This window comes from Globicephala melas, chromosome 1 (genome assembly GCF_963455315.2).
Source record: "Globicephala melas chromosome 1, mGloMel1.2, whole genome shotgun sequence".
NCBI lineage: Eukaryota > Metazoa > Chordata > Mammalia > Artiodactyla > Delphinidae > Globicephala > Globicephala melas.
In genome coordinates this window covers 31,613,344-31,632,366 of record NC_083314.1, presented here as the reverse complement: position 1 = coordinate 31,632,366, position 19,023 = coordinate 31,613,344, and the positions used below count along the sequence as shown (strand labels likewise).

At 37.2% G+C, this 19,023-nt stretch overlaps 1 protein-coding gene across 45 annotated transcripts in view; it reads left to right on the top strand.

Moving 5' to 3' along the window:
- Positions 1–19,023, top strand: part of LOC115850451 (metabotropic glutamate receptor 7-like) — a 151,950-nt gene that overhangs the window by 50,102 nt on the left and 82,825 nt on the right. For 2 of the 45 annotated variants that reach the window (XR_009559351.1, XR_009559358.1), the window contains exon 5: positions 16,816–16,882. The exons of 37 other annotated variants lie outside the window; for them this stretch is intronic. Coding sequence is in view for 4 of the 8 variants with exons in the window: in XM_060285643.2 (XP_060141626.1) it covers positions 6,853–7,053 (201 nt within the window). In the remaining 4 variants the exon portion in view is untranslated. Of the gene's footprint in view, positions 1–6,008; positions 6,060–6,852; positions 9,823–16,815; positions 16,944–19,023 lie in introns of those variants that run through there. 6 more of the 45 variants (XM_060286273.1, XM_070043500.1, XM_060286313.1 and 3 more) reach the window with 6 other exon arrangements.

Here is a 19,023-nt window from a genome sequence, read left to right as displayed (position 1 = left end):
AATCCACCAAAATCCACTTCCAGTAGTTCTCCCCACTTCTTTCATACAGCAAATATCCATTCACCCAACTGCATTCACTTATCTGGAGTACAAATTCTTTTCCTTATGTTCCAATATATCCCTATTTCATCTGCCTAGGAAGTCTTTCAAATTCTTCACAATCCTAAATCCTACATGGTCTTTACTTTCCTACCTTTACAACTTGACCTTAAGAAAATTTTTGCTTTCCAAGATCTATAAGTCAATCAATCAATAAACCATTAATAAGTTCATAGGCTGCTTCAATACAGTTCTCCTCAATACAAATATAGTTGTCAATCCTTGATAATAACAGCTTATATTTGATCACATAGAAATGTATTTTAACTCACATATTTGTTATCTAAAATGATAGTATAGCACTCTTCATTTTGTTGGTTATTTTCACATGTTTTAATGTCAGTATCACCTCTTTGAAGACTTAAAGTATATGTTGTCCATTTTTCCAGTATTTTAATGTCCTGCCCTGTTTTACACTTAGTGGGTGTTCAATAAATGACTTCGACACTTCACAGAATGGAGAAAATTTTCCCTAATCCTACCTAATCCTACAAGCATTGACCCTGTCTGACTTTGCACATCACTTGTTAATGGCAGCTGGGTAGTTGTGTTTGATAGAAATTCAAGAAAAAATTTCTACGTGTTTCAAGACCAAAGCCACAGTCATATGAGGACCTTAGTCAGCATGATGAATATATTCTTAAACATATACAATGGAGAATTGCACTTTTATGATTTTGTGATGAATCACATGTAAAACAGTCATTCACATTTTATTTATTATTATTTTTAAATATCTTTATTGGAGTATAATTGCTTTACAATGGTGTGTTAGTTTCTGCTTTATAACAAAGTGAATCAGCTATACATATACATATATCCCCACATCTCCTCCCTCTTGCATCTCCCTCCCACCCTCCCTATCCCACCCCTCTAGGTAGTCACAAAGCACTGAGCTGATCTCCCTGTGCTATGTGGCTACTTCCCACTAGTTGTGTATTTTACATTTGGTAGTGTATATATGTCCATGCCACTCTCTCTTTGTCCCAGCTTACCCTTCCCCCTTCCTATGTCCTCAAGTCCATTCTCTATGTCTGCGTATTTATTCCTGTCCTGCCCCTAGGTTCTTCAGAACCATTTTTTCTTTCTTTTTTTTTTTTTTAGATTCCATAAATATGTGTTAGCATATGGGATTTGTTTTTCTCTTTCTGACTTACTTCACTTTGTATGACAGACTCTAGGTCCATCCACCTCACTATGAATAACTCAATTTCGTTTCTCTTTACAGCTGAGTAATATTCCATTGTGTATTTGTGTCACATCTTCATTATCCATTCATCTGTTGCTGGACACTTAGGATGCTTCCATGTCCTGGCTATTGTAAATAGAGCTTCAGAGAACATTGTGGTACATGTCTCTTTTTGAATGGTGATTTTCTCAGGGGATATGCCCAGCCGTGGGATTGCTGGGTCGTATGGTAGTTCTATTTTTAGTTTTTTAAGGACCCTACATACTGTTCTCCATAGTGACTGTATCAATTTACATTCCCACCAACAGTACAAGAGTGTTCCTTTTGCTCCACACACTCTCCAGCATTTATTGTTTGTAGATTTTTTTGATGATGGACATTCTGACCGGTGTGAGGTGATACCTCATTGCACTTTTGATTTGCATTTCTCTAATGATTAGTGATGTTGAGCATTCTTTCATGGGTTTGTTGTCAATCTGTATATTTTCTTTGGAGAAATGTCTGTTTAGGGCTTCTGCCCATTTTGGGATTGGCTTGTTTGTTTTTTTGATGTTGAGCTGCATGAGCTGCTTGTATATTTTGAGATTAATCCTTTGTCAGTTTCTTCATTTGCAAATATTTTCTCCCATTCTCAGGATTGTCTTTTCATCTTGTTTATGGTTTCCTTTGCTGTGCAAAAGCTTTGAAGTTTCGTTAGGTCCCATTTGTTTATTTTTGTTTTTATTTCCATTTCTCTAGGAGGTGGGTCAAAAAGGATATTGCCGTGATGTATGTCATAGAGTATTCTGCCTATGTTTTCCTCTAAGAGTTTTATAGCATCTGGTCTTACATTTAGGTCTTTAATCCATTTTGAGTTTATTTTTGTGTATGGTGTTAGGGAGTATTCGAATTTCATTCTTTTAAATGTAGCTGTCTGGTTTTCCCAGCACCATTATCGAAGAGGCTGTCTTTTCTCCATTGTATATTCTTGCGTCCTTTATGAAAAATAAGGTGACCATATGTGCGTGGGTTTCTCTCTGGGCTTTCTATCCTGTTCCATTGATGTATATTTCTGTTTTTGTGCCAGTACCATTACTGTCTTGGTTACTGTACCTTTGTAATGTAGTCTGAGGCCTGGGAGCGTAATTCCTCTAGCTCTGTTTTTCTTTCTCAAGATTGCTTTTGTTATTCAGGGTCTTATGTGTTTCCATACAAATTCTGAAATTTTTTGCTCTAATTCTGTGAAAAATGCCATTGGTAGTTGGATAGGTATTGCATTGAGTCTGTAGGTTGCTGTGGGTAATAGTGTCATTTTCACAATGTTGATTCTTCCAATCCAAGAACATGGTATATCTCTCCATCTGTTTGTATCATGTTTAATTTCTTTCATCAGTGTCTTACAGTTTTCTGCATAAAGGTCTCCTTAGGTAGGTTTATTCCTAGGTATTTTGTTCTTTTTGTTGCAGTGGTAAATGGGAGTGTTTCCTTAATTTGTGTTTCAGATTTTTCATTATTAGTGTATAGGAATGCAAGAGATTTCTGTTCATTTATTTTGTGTCCTGCTATATAACCAAATTCATTGATTAGCTCTAGTAGTGTTCTGGTAGCATCTTTAGGATTCTCTATGTATAGTATCATGTCACCTGCAAACAGTGACAGCTTTACTTCTTCTTTTCCAATTCGGATTCCTTTTATTTCTTTTTCTTCTTTGATTTCTGTGGTTAGAACTTCGAAAACTATGTTGAATAATAGTGGTGAGAGTGAACAACCTTGTCTTGTTCCTCATCTTAGAGGAAATGGTTTCAGTTTTTCACCATTAAAAACGGTGTTGGATGTGGGTTTGTCATATATGGCCTTTATTATGTTGAGGCAAGTTCCCTCTATGCCTACTTTCTGCAGGGTTTTTATCGTAAATGGGTGTTGAATTTTGTGGAAAGCTTTTCCTGCATCTATTGAGATGATCATATGGTTTTTCTCCTTCTATTTGTTAATATGGTTTATCACATTGATTGATTTGCATATATTGAAGAATGCTTTCATTCCTGGGATAAACACCACTTGATCATGGTGTAGGATCCTTTTAATGTGCTGTTGGATTCTGTTTGCTAGTATTTTGTTGAGGATTTTCGCATCTATGTTCATCAGTGATATTGGCCTGTAGTTTTCTTTCTTTGTGACATCTTTGTCTGGTTTTGGTATCAGGGTGATGGTGGCCTCGTAGAATGTTTGGGAATGTTTCTCCCTCTGCTATATTTTGGAAGAGTTTGAGCAGGATAGGTGTTATCTCTTCTCTAAATGTTTGCTAGAACTCGCCTGTGAAACCATCTTGTCCTGGGCTTTTGTTTGTTGGAAGATTTTTAATCACGGTCTCTATTTCAGTGCTTCTGATTGGTGCCTTTATATTTTATATTTCTTCCTGGTTCAGTCTCAGAAGGTTGTGCATTTCTAAGAATTTGTGTGTTTCTTCCAGGTTGTCCATTTTATTGGCATAGAGTTGCTTGTAGTGATCTCTCATGATCCATTGTATTTCTGCAGTGTCTGTTGTTACTTCTCCTTTTTCATTCCTAATTGTATTGATTTGAGTCTTCTTCCTTTTTTTGTTGATGAGTCTGGCTAATGGTTTATCAATTTTGTTTATCTTCTCAAAGAACCAGCTTTTAGTTTTATTGATTTTTGCTCTCATTTCCTTCATTTGTTTTTCATTTATTTCTGATCTGATTTTTATGATTTCTTTCCTTCTGCTAACTTTGGGGTTTTTTTGGTTCTTCTTTCCCTATTCACTTTAAGTGTAAGTTTAGATTGTTTATTTGAGTTGTTTCTTCCTTCTTGAGGTAGGCTTGTATTGCTATAAACTGCCCTCTTACAACTGCTTTTGCAGCATCCCGTAGGTTTTGCGTCATCGTGTTTTCATTGTCATTCGTTTCTAGGTATTTTTTTATTTCCTCTTTGATTCCTTCAGTGATCTCTTGGTTATTTAGTAGCATATTGTTTAGCCTCTATGTTTTTGTATTTTTTACAGTTTTTTCCCTGTAATTGATATCTAGTCTTGTAGCATTATGGTCAGAATAGATACTTGATACGATTTTAATTTTCTTACATTTCCCAAGGCTTGACTTGTGACAGGTCAGTATATGACCTGTCCTGGAGAATGTTCCATGAGCACTTGAGAAGAAAGTGTATTCTATTCTTTATGGGTGGAATGTTCTATAAATATGAATTAAGTCCATCTTGTTTAATGTGTCATTTAAAGCTTGTGTTTCCTTATTTATTTTCATTCTGGATGATCTGTCCTTTGGTGAAAGTGGGGTGTTAAAGTCTCCTCCTATGATTGTGTTACTGTTGATTTCCCCTTCTATGGCTGTTAGCATTTGCCTTATGTATTGAGGTGCTCCTATTTTAGGTGCATAAATATTTACAATTGTTATATCTCTTCTTGGATCGATCCCTTGATCATTATGTAGTGTCCTGCTTTGTCTCTTGTAATAGTCTTTACTTTAAAGTCTATTTTGTCTGATATGAGAATTGCTATTCCAGCTTTCTTTTGATATCCATTTGCATGGAATATCTTTTTCCATCCCCTCACTTTCAGTCTGTATGTGTCCCTAGTATGTGTCTGAAGTGGTTCCTTTGTAGACAGCATATATAGGGGTCTTGTTTTTGTATCCATTCAGCCAGTCTATGTCCTTTGGTTGGAGCATTTAATTAATTTACATTTAAGGTAGTTATTGATATGTATGTTCCTATTCCCATTTTCTTAATTCTTTTGGGTTTGTTATTGGAGGTTTTTTCCTTCTCTTGTGTTTCCTATCTAGAGAATTTCCTTTAGCATTTGTAGTAAAGCTGTTTTTGTGGTGCTGAATTCTCATAGGTTTAGCATGTCTGTAAAGGTTTTAATTACTCTGTCAAATCTGAATGAGATCTTTGCTGGGTAGAATTATCTTGGTTGTAGGTTTTTCCCTTTCATCACTTTGAATATGTCTTGCCACTCCCTTCTGGCTTGCAGAGTTTCTGCTGAAAGGTCAGTTGTTAACCTTATGGGGATTCCCTTGTATGTTATTTGTTGTTTTCCCTTGCTGCTTTTAATATTTTTTCTTTGTATTTAATTTTTGATAGTTTGATTAATATGTGTCTTGGCATGTTTCTCCTTGGATATTTCCTGTATGGCACTGTCTGCGCTTCCTGGACTTGATTGCCTATTTCCGTTTCCATTATAAGGGAAGTTTTCAACTGTATTCTCCTCAAATATTTTCTCAGTCCCTTTCTTCTTCTCTTCTTCTTCTGCGACCCCTATAATTCGAATGTTGGTGTGTTTAATGTTGTCCCAGAGGTCTCTGAGACCGTCCTCAATTCTTTTTATTCTTTTTTCTTTATTCTGCTCTGCTGTAGTTATTTCTACTATTTTATCTTCCAGGTCACTTTTCTGTTCTTCTGCCTCAGTTATTCTGCTATTGATTCCTTACAGAGAATTTTTAATTTCATTTATTGTGTTCTTCATCATTGTTTGTTTGCTCTTTAGTTCTTCTAGGTCCTTGTTAAACGTTTATTGTATTTTCTCCATTCTATTTCCAAGCTTTTGGCTCATCTTTACTATGATTACTCTGAGTTCTTTTTCAGGTGGACTGCCTATTTCCTCCTCATTCGTTTGGTCTGGTGGGTTTTTTCCTTGTTCCTTCATCTGCTGTGTATTTCTCTGTATTCTCATTTTGCTTAACTTACTGTGTTTGGGGTCTCCTTTTTGCAGGCTGCAGGTTCGTAGTTCCTGCTGTTTTTGGTGTCTGCCCCCATGGCTAAGGTAGGTTCAGTGGGTTGTGTAGGCTTCCTGGTGGATGGGAGTGGTGCCTGTGTTCTGGTGGATGAGGCTGCATCTTGTCTTTCAGGTGGGCAGGACCGCATCCTGTGGTGTGTTTGGGGGTGTCTGTGACCTTATTATGATTTTAGGCAGCCTGTGTGCTAATGGGTGGGTTTATGTTCCTCTCTTGCTAGTTGTTTGGCATAGGGTTTCCAGCACTGTAGCTTGCTGGTCGTTGAGTGGAGCTGGGTGTTAGCATTTAGATGGAGATCTCTGGGAGAGCTTTCGCCTTTTGATATTATGTGGTGCCGGGGGGGAGGGTCTCTCGTGGACCAATGTCCTGAACTTGGCTCTCCTGCCTCAGAGGCACAGGCCTGACACCCTTCAGAGCACCAAGACCCTGTCAGCCACACGGCTCAGAGCAAAAGGGAGAAAAAAAGAAAGAAAGAAAGTAAAAAATAAATAAAATAAAGTTATTAAAATAAAAAATATTAAAAATTTTATTTAAAATATTAAAATTTTATTAAAAATTAAAAAGTAATTTCAAAAAAGAAAGAAAGAAAGAATAGAGCAACCAAACCAAAAAAGAAATCCACCAATGATAACAAGCACTATAAACAATACTAAAAAGCAAAAAAACAAAAGACGTACAGACAGAACCATAGGACAAATGGTGTAAGCAAAGCTATACAGACAAAATCACAGAAAGTCCACCGCCTCAATTTTGGATGATTCATTGTCTATTCAGGTATTGCACTGCTGGGATAATTTCCCTTTTTCTTCTTTGTTTGCACAGCTCCTGGCGCTCAGCTTTGGATTTGGCCCCACCTCTGCGTGTAGGTCACCTGAGGGTGTGTTTTCTTCACCCAGGCAATACAGGGTTAAAGGAGCAGCTGCTTCGGGGGCTCTGGCTCACTCAGGCCGGGGGGAGGGTGGGGTATGGAGTGCGGGGCGAGCCTGCCGCAGCAGAGGCCAGCGTGATGTTGCACCAGCCTGAGGCGTGCCGTGCGTTCTCCCGCGGAAGTTGTCCCTGGAATTCAGGACCCTGGCAATGGTGGGCTGCAAAGGCTCCCAGGAGGGGAAGTGTGGACAGTGGCTTGTGCTTTCACACAGGATTCTTGGTGGCTGCAGCAGCAGCCTTAGCATCTTATGCCTGTCTCTGGGGTCCGCGCTGATAGCCGCGGCTCGCACCCGTCTCTGGAGCTCGTTTCGGCAGTGCTTTATTAATCCCCGCTCCTTGCGCACCCCGAAACAGTGGTGTCTTACCTCTTAGGCAGATCCAGACATTTTCCTGGACTCCCTCCCAGCTAGCTGTGGCACACTAGCCCCCTTCAGGCTGTGTTCACGCAGCCAACCCCAGTCCTCTCCCTGGGACCTCACCTCTGAAGCCCGAGCCTCAGCTCCCAGCCCCCACCTGCCCTGGCAGGTGAGCAGAGAAACCTCTGAGGCTGGTGAGTGCTGGTCGGCACGGATCTGTGCGGGATGCTCTCTGCTTTGCCCTTCACACCCCTGTTGCTGTGCTCTCCTCCGTGTCTCCAAAGCTCCCCCCACCTCCCCCAATGCTCCCTGTCTCTACCAGTGAAGGGGCTTCATAGTGTGTGGAAACTTTTCCTCCTTCACAGCTCCCTCCCAGAGGTGCAGGTCCCATCCCTATTCTTTTGTCTCTGTTTTTTCTTTTGCCCTACCCAAGTACGTGGGGAGTTTCTTGCCTTTTGGGAAGTCTGAGGTCTTCTGCCAGCGTTCAGTAGGTGTTCTGTAGTTGTTCCACCTGTAGATGTATTTCTGATGTATTTGTGGGGAGGAGGGTGATCTCCACGTCTCACTCCTCTGCCATCTTGAAGGTTCATTCATATTTTAAATACTCTTCAGAGCACAATTTTTAAACTTTTATTTCTCTAAACATAATTATTTAATAATTAAGAGGTGTCAAAATATTACAGTTGGTTTTTCTTGTCATTCTGTTTGTTTGTTTGATCCCATATTGTATCTTGGAGATTTGGGGGCAACTTACATTCTGTAGTAGTATACAGTATATATGCACAGTGTTTTAAAAATCTGATGTATAAATATTGAGTTTTACTGTCACCTAGATGGCAGATATGTAAAAAATAAATTCATTAAAATATTTCTAATGTCCTGGTTTTAAAATAGGGAGCACTTTCTCAATGTTCATCTCTTCACATAGTCATAAAGTTTCCTACTTTAACAAAAGTCACTTGGTTCTCTGCGCACCAATGAACTTGAATTTACAAGTTCATGCTAATGTGTTCTCTGCTAAAGTTGGGAAATTTTCTTTCTGTGTATCCATTGATATTTCACTATTTATCATGGTGGTGTAAATGCTTGGGTTAGCCTGACCTAAAGGCATCCAAATTCATGGGAATGGGACAATATAATTAAATATCACAATTAATGGGCTTGATGCTCCTATTTCATTCTTCACACAAACATATTAAAAGTAGATTTTTTTTTACTACGTAAGATTTGGTTCTATATATAGTTCAGCCAGAAGTAAAATTATTCCTAAATCACCCTGTCTCCCAACCTAATGCGTCAGCTTCAGCCTGTACACATAATGACAGTCAGACCTTGATTGGCTTTTTTCTCTTCCAACTGGCGGTGTAGACAGCAAACAGGAACCCTGTCTGAGAAGAGTTTGTGTATAGACCCAGAGAAAAATTTTAACATGGCACTGTTGTTTATGTTATGATCAACCAAATTTATTGATCCAGTCATTTATTTATTTGTTCTTACAAAGTCCTGTATTCATCCATCCAGCACATTTCCTGAATACTTACCATGCACCAAATACTGAAACTACAGTAATAAGCAAAACAGACATAGCCCACGTAGTCCCGGATTTCATAATTTGGAAAGCACAGCTGGACTAGAGTTACCCTTAGGAAAAATACGTTCAAATATAATTAGATAATCACACAAATATGTGAAATGAATAATAAACATATGATGCTGTAAAAGCAACGAGACCCAGTATTTTCAGGAGGTCAAAGAAAGGCTTTTTTGTGTCAGTGCCATTTGAACTGAGATGGGAAGGACGCATTAACTAAACAATGGCGGTGATGGGGAAAGTAATCACTAGCTATCTGACCTCAGACAGGTTACTTAACCAGTTTATGCGTCAGTTTTCTCATCTATCAAATGACAAGGTTAATAGTACCTACTTTATAGGATCTGGTGAGGATTTGGTAAGAGTTTAGGACTATGTTCACTACATGGGCTCTATGTAAATATTACATATTGTTGTTACATGGCATTTTTACCCATAGCTTGCTAAGTTAGAAACATACTGAAGAAAATAAAAATAATTAAATAATACTGAATGTTGATTTCAGATTTATTCAAAGTAAGATGCAAGTGATAAATAAAACTTTCCATACAAAAAGTCACAATTCAGGTAGGGAGAGAACATGGAAAATGTTGAAAGCGATGAAAATGATGATGTGAACTGCTTACAATAGATGCATTATGAAATGACACCTAGGAAAACTGGAAATCAATGAAGTTGTGTTAATTGCTATTTTTTTTGGAAAGGGAAGATGGATGCTTGCAATAAACTTAAATGAAAGATTTTTAAAAATGGTGCCCTGGGAAGAGAGAGGCACAAAAGCATGCTCATAATTTTGTGGCTTGGGCTGAAGCATTTCTCAAATGTCCTTGAAAGTTTCCAAAGACAGTCTTTCCTCAGGAAAGTATTTCTCTTGTGAGTAAATAATGTTCTTGCCTAGAAATGAAATGCAGTAATATATTACATTGCAAGTGAACTGTTAGCAAGACTGGCAGCAGAAATTCAGAAACAAATGTCGCATTGCAATCTAGAGTTTGAGGCTCTGTATCTGAACTTCCATAACTTCTAAAGGGGTGCCCTTTGTATGAAATCAAAATAGTCCAGAGAAGAATTTTGACTTCTCTTTACTTAACTATTAGAAGGATTTATTTGGAATTATTATTGTGTCATGCATGTTCTGCCTTAAATTTTCTGTGGTTGAGTTGCACAATTGATAAGCTAAGGTTTCTTTCCACCATAAAAAGGCTCCTTTTAAGGAGTCCTATAATAATGACATTTAAAATACTTGCTTGCTTTTGAAGAAAGCTTCATGCTTTCCAAAGTGCTTTATAAACGCATTTCTACGAGGCAGGTGGAACGTGTCCTGTCAACAGTATTTTACAGAAAAGAAAATGGAGGCTGTAAAGGAAAGCTGCTTGGTCAAGGTCATTCAGTGCGTTAGGCGAGTTTTCATCACAGGAGTACTCACAGTTGAGCAGGGAATCCAGCAGGGAAAGCTTAAGGCTTTAGTCTATCTTTACACAAGTATTTTTGCATAAATGAAAAATTTACCCAAAGTGAAGTGCATTAGGTACCTAATACTGCCTTCTCGTTCCTTGGAGTCCAGTGAGGGATACAGACTGAGCATATTCTATCCCAATGAAGATAACTTAGATTATTCTGAGGATGATCACCTGGGCTTCAGAATCTGAATTCCAGCTTGACCCCTTACATGAAGGAAGGCTCTTTCAGAGCCTGTTTCTCCATCCCTTAAATGGCAATTTTAATTTTAATGCTCTCTTATATGTTTATTAACTCATTCACTTAACAAAGCCCCTGCTAGATCTCAAGTACTCTGCTAAGAATGGTGAAGCTTTTCTAGGAAGCCAGAAGGCATCCTTCAGTGGATAGCAGAGGTCAAGAGAGGTTAGAGTTAACACTTGAATTTGACAGTGGGAGAAGATGAAAGGTTCACACGGCAAGGAAAAGAGAAAAAGACTATTATACAGGTTAAAGAGCTAGACCTGGAGATATTTGGAGTGACAAAATTTCTGAATTTTGATGTACCATACTTCCTGCCTCAGCTTCCACATCTTGGAAATGGGAATAATGATTAAACATGTTTCACAGTATTCATTTGGTAGAGATTAAATGAGGATTAAATAAGCATGGAAAGTGGCATAGGACAAATTTGATAATTATGTATGAAAGTGTGTATAAATAAAATCAATTGCCATGACCCCTCTTCGTACCAAGTGATCACAGCACGCTTTAATTTTCTAGCTGAGTCTGGATATGGATTCGTAACTTTATTCAAACAGTGTATCAGGCACCACTTAACCTTTGGATTGGCTGGAAATTTTTGCTCCTCTGCTCTAATACAATTTAATTTTAATTTTGGTTTTTAAGTTACATGGGTATAAATAAGAAGAGTGTTAAAGAAATGTATTTCAGATTTTAAATTCAAAAATGTAGAAAAACTTTCTTTTACTATTTTTCATTTTACGTTTGGACCAGCTACTTTTTCTTCTGCACCCAGGCAAAAGGGATTCTGAAGAAAACACTTTAAAATTTTGATTTCATGTATAAGATAGTGGGAGCCTCTGCCTGCTTGATTTACATTTGTGCTCACCTTCCACTTTATGCGGGAGGGGGCATACGAATAAAGGAAATTTTTATATGATTTCAAGTTATTTAATTCCTGATATTATATTTATCCATGATAGAGTGTTGTGATTTGCCTACAACATCCATCCTTCCTTTTCTTGTACCTTACCTTGTTCAGAGAGGACTTGTGCCTGTTCTGCTTTGAATTTCTCAACCAGTTCAGCTGCTAAAATCACAGGTGAAGCTTAGCTTCTGCTGATTTAATCCACCCAATCGAGATAGAGTTTCTCATTTTATTCAGCAAATATTTACTATGCCTTAAAAAAAGATTTTTAAAAAAATGCATGGTCTTATTTGCTGATGCTGCTGGGAATTAATTAATTAACTAAGTTTTAGGTTCACAGTAAAATTGAGCACAAGGTACAGAGATTTCCCACATATTCCTCTTGTGGGAATGCAATAAATTGGTACAGCCACTGTGGAAAACAGTACGGAGGTCCCTCAAAAGTTAAAAATAGAATTACCATATGATCCAGTAATCCCACTCCTGGGCATATATCCAGACAAAACTATAATTCAAAAAGATACATGCACCCCAATGTTCGTAGCATCATAGCGGCGTTATTTACGATTGCCAAGACGTGGAAACAACCTGAGTGTCCATCAACAGATCAATGGATAAAGAAGGTTTTATATATATATATATATATATATATATATATAATTTAAATTTATATATATATATATTTACATACATATATATATAAATACTACTCAGCCATAAAAAAGAATGAAATTAGTTTTGCCATTTGCAGCAACATGGATGGAGTTGGAGGGCATTATTCTAAGAGAAACAAGTCAGACAGAGAAAGATAAATACTGTATGATATCGCTTATATGTGGAATCTAAGAAATAAACTAGTGAATATAACATAAAAGAAGCAGACTCACAGATATAGAGAACAAACTAGTAATTGCCAGTGGGGGAGGGGGGAAAGGCAATTTAAGAGTTGGAATTGGGGAGTGGGAAGTACAAACTATTGGGTGTAAAGTAGGCTCCAGGATGTATTATACAACAGGGGGAATATAGCCAATATTTTGTAATACATGGAAAGTAGTCTTTAAAATTGTATAAAAATTTTTTTTTTTAAAAAAGATACTTCTTAGCTGATAGAAGCTTTAGAAGTCTACAGAGGCAGATAATTTTAAAATTGCAGCATATAACTTCTGGAGCCTGGCTGACATTCTCATAGGAAGCCGCATGAAAATTACTTTCAAAGGCATTCATCACCTTAGCTTAAAGGAGTCCGTTCCTTCAGTGTGTATTAGTCCATGGTGCATCCTTACTTTGACTTATCTGTGAGGTTCACTTCTCGCCCCCAGGAACAAAACCTGCAGAGGGGCAACTTGTTTGGCTTGGGAGCCTGCCCAATATGAAAAGTTTGCAGGCAAAATCAGAAAGAACAGCTGCAGGAGGAGAGATGAGGGTTGCTGACAGCTAACGACTCAGAAAGCAATTTGCATGAGAGCCTTCTGTTTAACAGGAGGCAGCATGTGCTGGGCAATGGTTTACCATCCACTGCCAAGCTGGTTTCTACACCCTGAGTCCTCATTCCATCAAAACACATGTCCTGAGGGAACGCCCAGCCACCAGCTTCCACTTACCTGAGTTAGCATGATCTGCCATCTAGAATTTCAGAGAGCTTTTCATTTATTAACTCACATGAATCTACTTTATCCTGAGGCTCTGGATACTAGTCCCATGCAAACTGATTTAATAACAAACATTTAAGTGCAAATCCAAGGTCATCTAGATAATATTCTTTGACAGCTTATTGCATATGAGGCACTGCACTGTGCACTTTTTTATACCATATTGGACTTCATAACAGACCTCTGAAGTGGGTGGTTAAGTTTCCTGCCAAGGGATCCATACACAAGAAACAATAATCAGAAAAGACCAAAGTATTATTTATTACTAGTGAGCTAGCCGCTGTTACTTCATTTTGGAATTCTAATTGAGGCTTTCCTTCTCTCTTTCTCTTGCCCCCAAATCACAGATGACTAGGTCATGGGACAAGCTTAAGCTAACATGCCTTATTCTGTGAATCATAAGCTGAGCTACTGGGACAGAACCTTGTGACACGTTTGTCACTTTCAAATGTAATAATTCTACCCATTGCTCCATAAGTGTTCTAGTTACTGACCAATAACATTAACAATTCCTCTTCCAAGAATAGGACGGAGGGGAAAGGCACTGGATCTCCTATGCCTCTCAAACATGTGAAGGCCAAAGCATGGTGGGAGGAGAAGCATATCTCTTTGTAATATGTTTTATTCCCTGTTTTATAGATGTGCATATAGAAGATTAGAAAGGCTGAGTAACTTGTCCATGTCATGTAGCCCATGCTTTTAACTTTTTTATTATACCACTTATCCTTCTCACCTATCAATTTGCCTTTTATACTGATGTCCTGAGAAACAGACCACTGTATGGTATAGAAATGAACAACCATAAATAAGCTGGAAATGCATTTCTATTTACATTAACTAAGATAGTCACTTGTTTCTTTTACGTGAGGTCCTCCACCTTTTTAGGGACCTGAGTAAACTAACGATGTGCTTCCATTGATTAAACAAGAATTCTCCAATATTCCATAGAAGAATCATACATTTCTTTAAGCCCTATGTATGCTTCTAGGGTTTAGATTCTAAATCAAATAGGTTTCTGTTTTTCATTAAAAAAAAATGAACACAGGATTTCACTTGTAAATTTATTAACTTTTTTTTTTCTGTCTAGCAACAAGCACTGACTATTGTTGGGTTGGTGGACATAGTAGAGATGGCCATTCAGAAAATCACAAATTTTAGGAACTCTAGCATTCATGTAGCTCAGAACTGTAAGAAGAGACCAGAGGAAGATCAACATGCTTTAAAGTATATTACAAATCAATACTGAAATAGAGCTTAACATATAATTCATCTGGAAAGAAGCTCAGAACATGATTGCCAGTTATTTAATATTCTGGTCAAAGACAATGGAAGCACTATTAAAGTATGGCATTTTGACTGCCATTGGAAAGGTCAGGTTTCAAACAGCAGTGCACTAGTTGTGCTCAAAATGACTAAAGAATGATGAATAATTAAGTGAAGAGGAAATGGGAGACCTGCATTCTAATCTTGTTTTGGCCACTGATGGGAATCATGTGGACTTTAAGCCCATCACACAGTCATTTACCACCTTGGTTTTCTCACCTGTAAAAGGAGGGAGTGACTATAGTTATTTAATAATCCTTGATGATCTTTAGCTCTATGATTCTAGAAGCATCTTGATTTAATACAGTTTGACGATTTATGTCTAAAACTCTAGCAAGCAGAAAAATGTTCTTTTATTTCTAAAATGGACTTGACATTGTGTTAACAGAGCAAATGAAATCTTTTGAGGATTGTTCAAAGAATCACCAACTTAAAATTCATCTCCATTGTTGGTTTTTATTGTCTGTTTAACTTTTACTAGATCTATAATAGTTTTATTTATTTTCCTTTGCACCTGGACTGGCAGCCTGTGTGGTTGGAGAAACACATCACCACTTATTTTAGATACATTGTTATCAGAACCAACTCTGTAATCTTTGCTCTGCCTGTGAATTATTTATTTAATTTGATGTGTTTTTTCCTGGATTCATAGAATTTCCTTTTGTCATGATGCTTCTTTCCATTTATGGGACTGTAAATACAGCTGACTAAACCTCTCTAGTGGTCGAATACATATCAGGTCTTTTGTGTGAAGGATGCTAGCTAACCTTCCCGTTCATAGGCTGACTACATTTTTATTCATTTGCTTTTTTTCTACTCACCCCTGACAGTAGTATCTGTGGAATAAATAAAATAATGATACCTACTACTTATTTAAATTGGATCAGAAAACTTGACCTTTTCCTAATTTTTTACATTCGCTAGCTTTTTGGCAATATGCACCCCTATTTTTCTCTGAATCTCAGTTTACCCTCTACATGGGAATAATTATGCCTACCATACAACGTGGTGATCATAAAAGAAATTCTACCCGTCTACTACCATATTGGGGAAAAATATTTGGATTGACTTTTACCAGACTTGGAGGCACATGTTTGCAGTGGCCTGTTTGAAAATACTGACTACATGGGGTACAGTGGGATACTCTGAAGGCACCTTACAGAGGTAGATAATATCTCTCCCAGGGCATCAACACTAAAAGTGAGAAGCACTTCCTGATTTCTCATCAGGAAAGAAATGTTCTATGATGTTAATGGTTCTTAACTTTTGGTGATTCATTAAAATCTCCTGGGGAGCTTTTGATAATCTTAAAGCCCAGCCTGTAATTTATACCAATTAAATATAAATTTCTGGGGGTTGGACTGAGGCATTGGTATATTTTAAGGTTTGCAGAATGTAATGGTTAATTTTAACTGTCAACCCAACTATATCCTGAGATACACAGATACTTTGCTAAACATTATTTCTGGGTGGGTCTGTGAGGGTGTTCCCAGATGAGATTAGCATTTGAATTGGTAGATGGCATAAAGCAGATTTCCCTCCCCAGTGTAGGTGGGCCTCATCCAATCTCTTGAGGGCCCCAAAAGAATACAAAGTCAGAGGAAAGGAGAATTTGCTCTCTCTGCCTGAGTGTTTGATCTGATCCCCTGCCCTCTGACTGTGGCTTACGTCAGTTCTGAAAACTACAGCCCTGGATTTCCTAGTTTCCAGCTTATATTTAATATACAATATACTTAATATTTAATATGTTTAATATCAATTACATATGTTAAAGTAATTACATATATTACATTATACTTATTATATATCTCCTATTGGTTCTGTTTCTCTGGAGTATCCTGACTAATATGGTGCTTCCAATACACTGTAAATATTGAGAACTACTATATATGTTAAAATACTATGGCTAAGGTATTACAAAAGTGGATGCTCTGATAGTGTAGTTCTGCTTCTTAAATGGGCAACTCGATGAGGATAAGCAGCAATGTAAATTATTTTTTTCATTTTAAATGGTGGCCAGTCATATATATATAAACACTTTGGGAGGCTATAAGACACTAATTAAAAGAACTTATAGGATATAAGCACTAAAACCACATCGACTCGCCACTCAGAAGGAATTCTAGGCCCAAGATATAGAAACCTCCATACCTGAATCATTGGAAAAGATGTAGAAAAGACTCTAAAACTATTGAAATTTTCAGAGATCCCTTGTGACCCTTTCGGAGGTCATGATATCAGGACTCACTGGCCCCTGGGTCTTATTTTGTAATACAGAGAGGGACCCACAGTTACATAGTAAATTGACACCTGAGACTTGGTTTTTTTCAGCTAGAAGTGGAAAGGAGAAATATCTTTCACTGAAGCAGAGAGTAGAGGTATAAGTGGGGAAGACAAGGTAAAGAAAGAGAAAAGAAAATAATCCACTTAGAGAAGACTTGCTCTTGGGGCAAGCCCTGGACATATAGTCATTTATATATCCTATTTCAGGATACATTGCATGCTTTACTGTAAGTAATCATTTAATGATTTGTCTTCCACATACTTTGTTTCATTAAAGAGATCCACTTCTGCTGGCATTTTGTTTCATGGGATCCCAGGCCCTTAGCCTAGTCCGTTAGTAAAGTATTTGTGGAATGAATCAGTCAATATGTCCTCAAACTCAGTACCCTTCTCAAATCAGTTACCTGCTTTATACCATAACTGAGATTATATTATCATAGTGTTAGGACTTAAAGGGAAATATGATCTCGATTTTAGAAGTTGATGTCATCTGTTTTATCACCTCATCCAATGTAAGAATTCATGCTATAAAAGTACTGGTAATCTGGCCTCTGTTTGAGCACTCCTCGTATCTTGAATGCTCTACTTGGTGAGTTAAGTCATCCAGCATACGAACAGCTATAATTTCTACAAAGTACTTCCTTATAGTTGCCTTCCTGAAGCATGTCACCCATTGGTCTTAGCTTGACCTGATGGAACTACAGAGAAAAATATTTGAGTTTCAAATACCCATGTTTGCACTTCACATCTTTGTAGTCCATTATCACACAACTGAAGTCTACTTTTCTTCAGGAAAACATCTAATGTTTTTTCCTAAAAATCCTGTGAAAATATGTCTAGGCCCTTCCCCATCTTGTTTATTGATGTTTGTACTTGCTTTTGTTTTCTAAAATACTCCCAAAAAGGCAATGCTCAGAACTGGATCTAGTGCTTCTGACATGGTCCTTTTGAGACAGAATGAGACAACATATGCAAAAAAGGAAATCTATATTTCTACTAAGTATAATTGTCTAATTCTTATATCATAAAATCTGCATGTGTTTGTTTCAAAAATAAAAATACAGAATAGTATAAATATACAATATTTTATATAATAGAATATAGATATAGAGTAGTATGGAAAAAAAGCCCTGAAGTCATTCAAAATAACCCATTACCCAAAGAAAAGTACTTTCAGATCCATTCATCTCTGCTTTTTATCTCACTATATTGTGTGTATGTTCGTTTGTGTGAACATCACACAAACATACTAACATATACACGTAGTTAACCTAAAAAAAAACTAATGTTTTAAACCCATTTTAAAATTTAATGTAAGCATTGGACATTATTACATAGTTATAAATTTAATTCTGCATCAAAGTTTGCAAACTCTTGGCTGACTAGTTAAATTCAGCCCATAGACATTTTATTTCCTACCCCCCAGTCCCACCCCCGGGCCTGCACAACATCTGAAAAGCCTAGGCATGTTGCAACTTCTCCTGAAAAGTGGACAGTCTGGTGATACTTGGTGTGCAGCCTTACCTGGATGTGAGGGAAGTTGAAGCGCAGGTACATCTGATGCCCTGGGAGGTTTTCTCCAATGAGAGCTTCATCGTCAGGGTTTCCTGTTTGATGCAAACAGCCTTCAAGAACAGCCCCTCCTGGGTGAATTTGTGTTCCCGGAACATGATCATTTTAATAGCTGTAGCTCTAGGCAGTGGCTGTACCACCATTCATTTCATAAACCCCCTTTCGGTAGACCTTAATGTTGGTTCCTTGTTTCTCCTATTATAAATAGTGTTGCAGCAAATATCTTTTTCACCCAGTTGCTTGATAGTCTTATGATGAGCTCCCAGACTAGATGTGGAATTGTGTGGCCAAAGTAGACTTCGAGGTCTCAGAACTTGTTTTAGTCTTTTAAACATCATGAGAACCACAAAAACAGCCTTTATTTTTCACTTGCACTCTGTTAAGCAAACACGTGACCACTCTATATGTAAAAACAATTTTTAAAAATAGAGTTGTTCAAAAATATATAGTAATTAAATTAATATTTTAGGGTAGAAAAATTATAAAATACAGAAAAATGTAAAGGAAAAATATAAATACACTTGCAGAACTCTGAGATAAATATTATCTTTTCCATTTTTGCATTTTCCCACATATATAAGCATATATATTTATATAAACATATATATTTACATATATTTTATACATTATTTAATAAGGCTAAGATATACTGTTTATATAATTTTAATTTCTAGTACCTTTTCA